At 36.3% G+C, this 4,506-nt stretch overlaps 1 protein-coding gene across 1 annotated transcript; it reads left to right on the forward strand.

Annotated features, from left to right (window-relative positions):
- The first annotated feature begins 698 nt into the window (after positions 1 to 698).
- LOC110859213 (cathepsin B) lies at positions 699 to 3,386 on the forward strand. Its single transcript, XM_022108101.2, has 5 exons — positions 699 to 857; positions 950 to 1,138; positions 1,721 to 1,990; positions 2,336 to 2,639; positions 2,880 to 3,386. The coding sequence occupies exons 1-5, from the start codon at positions 762 to 764 to the stop codon at positions 3,110 to 3,112; spliced, it is 1,092 nt and encodes a 363-aa protein (XP_021963793.1). The 5' UTR covers positions 699 to 761; the 3' UTR covers positions 3,113 to 3,386.
- Positions 3,387 to 4,506: the final 1,120 nt, after the last annotated feature.

Below are 4,506 nucleotides of genomic sequence, written 5' to 3' on the forward strand. Positions count from 1 at the left end.
AAATCTATTTATTGCACTATATACAAGATATAAGTAATAAAATTAAATAAAATTGCATTAAAGTTGGCTAAACAAACTTGACAAATTGTCAACCAATTTTTCCAAAAAGGGGAAAAAAAATATTTGAATCAAGAATCAGTGATTCATGAAAAGTTTAGGAAATGACCTAAATAGTCTTACATATCATAAACGACATTATTTACACTTGTGTTGGTCTCATCGTTGAATATATACTAGATATTATGTATGCATAATGTGTAATGCTGCATGTAAAAATGCATATCTTTTCTCCACCAAGTTCAGCCTCGCACACTTTTATACAAAGCCAGACAGATGAAGTGAATTTTGTACTACATGTTAACTCGGTACGCTTGCATGGACATTTGAGTACAATTAAGTTCATTGAATTGCATTCATCATCTTCAATGTCAAAGCTCATAACTGCAGTCTTTCATATTCAACTAGGGACGCAGAGGAATATTAATTCCTGGAAAATGAGAAAATAAAGCATGCATTTATTAATCTTTCATAACGTTTAATTAACACAGATTCACACTCATCGCATTTATGTAAACTCTTCTTACTCTCTTCCTGTTTCTTGTTTTCTTTATGAGCAACAAATCACAATTGTTTTCTGATCTGACTATGAGTACCACTATGTAATAAATTTGAAATGATTCCTGCATATAAAAGAAGATTCTCAAAACAAACTTCGTAGTATTACAAGAGTTCTAGATCTTTCAAGTTTTGCAGTTTAGAAAATGAAATTAAACGCTTTCGAAGCTTTTCTTCTCGTTGTGGGGGTGGCAGTGTTGGGAGGAGATTTTGCACAATGTGCGAAAAATAAATTTAGGCTGGTAAGTCTTAAAATTATTCACATCAACATTATTTCACACCATTTCAGATTTCCTTATCAAACCTTTTTTTCTTTAATTACACAATTTTGCAGTACGACTCACCCACTTTTGTTGGTGGAGTGCAGCCACGCTATCTCGAAGAACCTAACCTGATACCTGAATGTGCCGTCAACAAGGAGCCAAAAACTGGCGTCCCTGCAGAATTTGATGCTAGGGAATTCTGGAAACAATGTCCTTCTCTGTGGGAAATTCGCGACCAAGGACATTGTCTCAGCTGTTGGGTAACTTGTTAAACAATTGGCGAAGTCACGCCAATATCCCATATATTTAACGTCGAATCGCATTTTGAAAACTCTCAAAACTCAAAAATTAATATCTTGAGGGGATTGGTAAAATATGTATGATTTTGCAAATTTTGCACCAAGATTTAATCAAAAAATTTGGTTTATCTAGTTTCTATTGATTTCTCTAATTTACGAAATTTACAACAAAAATTTACGAAATCATGCAAATTTCGAAACCTCGATTGGCTATGTTGCTACGCTCGAAATGTTACCCAGATGACAATTTGAGATTTCGCTGTGGATTCCCTATCGAATTCGCAGCGAAATGTCCGCCGATTCGCTGGCGAATTCGAAGCGAACTCGTAGCGACTACACGAATTCGCAGCGAAGTAGCAGCGATTCCACGATTTCTCCACGAATTCGCTAGCGAATCGGCGGACATTTCGCTAGCGAATCCACAGCGAAATCTCGAATTGTCATCTGGGTATTTTCGAGAATTACTAATGTTGACTTGAGTACATGCAATGTGCAATTCAACCATTTTATCATTAAATTAGCCCTAATGTGCATAATGTTCAGGCCGTCGCCATCGCCTCGACCCTCACTGACCGACACTGCATCGCTTCCAATGGAACGAGCAACTTCCGCTTCTCTGACCAAGATTTACTCGCTTGCAGTCGCCATTACACGGGTTGGACTTCGAAGATCTGCACTGGACGAGGACAGCGTCGCCTCTGCGCCCCACGTCCACTCTCCGGGTGTGAAGGGGGTAGTATGGGATTGGCCTGGAAATACTTGACCAATTCCAGCAACGGTATCGTCTCCGGGGGTCACTATAAGTCAGACGATGTAATTTTATAAAATTTAAACATGATCCAATGAAATTCTCAGCTTCGTTTTAAGATGTGCATACATAATCCATAAGAATATTAGATGGCGTACCTTCATGCGCTACAGGGTTAAGATTTTTTTACAAATTTTTATGTAATTAGTTTTTTTTTTTACTAAAACTCGTCAAAATCTGGGCAAGTAGACATGGATATAAATAATTTACATGGACTAATAATTGTAAACCTATGTAGCTACTAGCTACCAATTTTGCAGATGGTTTAATTTCGCAAAACCAGTGAATTTTCGACCTCAGTTAACATTTATGAAGTTTAATTAATTTACATTACTTTATTTTATTCGCAGGGCTGCCTTTCTTATGAGTACCCACCATGTGATCATACTAAGAAATCGTGCTACAAAGTAAATGAAGGTGTACGTCAACCCGAGTGCAGTAAAGGCTGTCTAGCCACGTACAACCACACCTACCTCCTCGATAAGCGCCGAATCACTTCCGCCTGCCAATTTAATTATCCTTACAATACAAACGTTACCGTTTTTAACGAGTTTGTGAAAAACGTCCAATTGGAGATTATGCAGAATGGACCGATCATAGGGGTGTTGCGACTTTATCCCAGTTTCGATAAGTTCAATCCGCGCGATGAGAATGGTGGGTGAATAAAATCATAAATAAATATCTATTTACCTACAATTGAAACAAGGGAATTGAAATGAAAGTGTTCGCATCGTAAGCAATGTTAGAAAAAAAAGTTCACAAAAAATTTCGCAAACTTGGAAATCTCCAAGGCTAGACTTTACGTAGTTTACAATTTTTTATAAAATTATGTTACTATATGAACATGCGAACTTGTAATGAATTCTCCTAAAACGTGATGTTTCCTCTGTGCAGAAATTTACAAACCCTCCGGTGACGAGCGATACAACAGTCTCCACGCGGTCAAAATTATTGGTTGGGGGATAGGAAATCAAAACGGGACTGAACTTCCGTACTGGTTGGTGTCCAACTCGTTCAACTACTACTGGGGAAATCGAGGCTTCTTTAAAATATTCAGGGGGAAAGATGTCCACGAATCAGCAGGAATTAATGAACAGCTCTCAGCCGGAATGCCACTAATTGTGTAGTAATTTTCCTACATTATGCAATGTCATAATTTGTTTACTTTGTTCTGTTCGGAAACATCTAAATTAATGTGAAAGACATAAGTTTTAAGAAAGAGAAAATTGTGTCATAGACGAACATGTGAATATTTCGGTGTCTGACAAAAACTAAATTATATATTTATCACCTTGTCATCTAATTAAATCAAATATATAGAACAAGTTATTTGCAATATGTAAATAGTAAGCAGTGATTGTGTAAAATTTTGGGACGATTAAAGTCATGCTTCCTAAACCACTTGTGACTCGTTTCTCATCCTAACCTACCTGCAAATTATGTACATAATTATATTTACTTATGTACCTTGTCCAGGGTAACTAAATCTGCACCATCTTAGTCAATGTCCTCACAAATCCGACATTATAATAAGCTCTCTAGTAACACAAGAAAATAATTGACCAAAACTTCGACCGCATTTAAATTAGTCAAATCAAAATGCATTTTTCATGTACGACCTGATATTTCGTTCAGATCGAAAAGCGGCCATGTGTCGAAAAATGTGCAGATAATCAAGCAAAAACACGTAACACACATACCACAAAACCGCAATAACATGTACAAAGGTGCACCTAAATATGTACGCAAATAAATACCTACATAGATACATATGTGGATATGAAAGAAATATGTATCCATACCTTACGTATCTAACATCGGAGTGCTTGGAAGCGTGATGAAACATCATCAACCACAATTTATTCGTCACGCAATTTTGTTTGCTTCCATAGATCACGGAATCATCAATGGTGTGGCGAAAAAAAATCCACAAAATCAAAATTTCTTTCCAGACAATAAAAAAAATCTTTAATCAATTATCTATTAGCCTCAAACTCTAATACAAATTGATGGACTTTTAGTATGCCACGCTTACAAACAGAGCCGTCGCGAGACATTGTACGGCCTGGATTTCTTGTGCTGTGTACGGCCTATGGTTTTATGGATTATTTTTTGTTTAATTAATCTATAATATTGGGGCAATATACTTCAGTTAACGCTAAATTTGATATGCATCTAAGCGCTTTGCTAAGGGTTAAGAACAATATTTAAACCACGTTTACCGAATCTGCTGATAACCTATGCGTAGCTGAAAATAATTAGCTATCGTAGCTTATTTTCCATCCTTATGTTTTCCTGAGTAGAGGAGTCCGAATTGAAAAAAAACAATGAATTTTAGTAGTTGATTTGAAGCTTTTCAATTTCAAACCTTACAAACCACATAACAATTTTGATAACCATTTTAAGTGCCCACAGGTTTCAAATCAGAAATAGAAATGACCGCCACCTCGCTGGGAAACATTATATAGGATCTCTTTAAGTAGAACAATTGCAATTTCAAATATTTAGAAAACGGCTAACA

The sequence above is a fragment of the Folsomia candida genome, unplaced genomic scaffold, assembly GCF_002217175.1.
Source record: "Folsomia candida strain VU population unplaced genomic scaffold, ASM221717v1 Fcan01_Sc001, whole genome shotgun sequence".
NCBI lineage: Eukaryota > Metazoa > Arthropoda > Collembola > Entomobryomorpha > Isotomidae > Folsomia > Folsomia candida.

Bases quoted from the DNA above. Each gene is read 5' to 3' on its own strand.
- LOC110859213 (XM_022108101.2), top strand. From the start codon at position 762: ATGAAATTAAACGCTTTCGAAGCTTTTCTTCTCGTTGTGGGGGTGGCA. The intron at 1,139-1,720 runs GTAACTTGTTAA...CATAATGTTCAG, and splicing joins GACATTGTCTCAGCTGTTGG to GCCGTCGCCATCGCCTCGAC. The intron at 1,991-2,335 runs GTAATTTTATAA...TTTTATTCGCAG, and splicing joins GTCACTATAAGTCAGACGAT to GGCTGCCTTTCTTATGAGTA.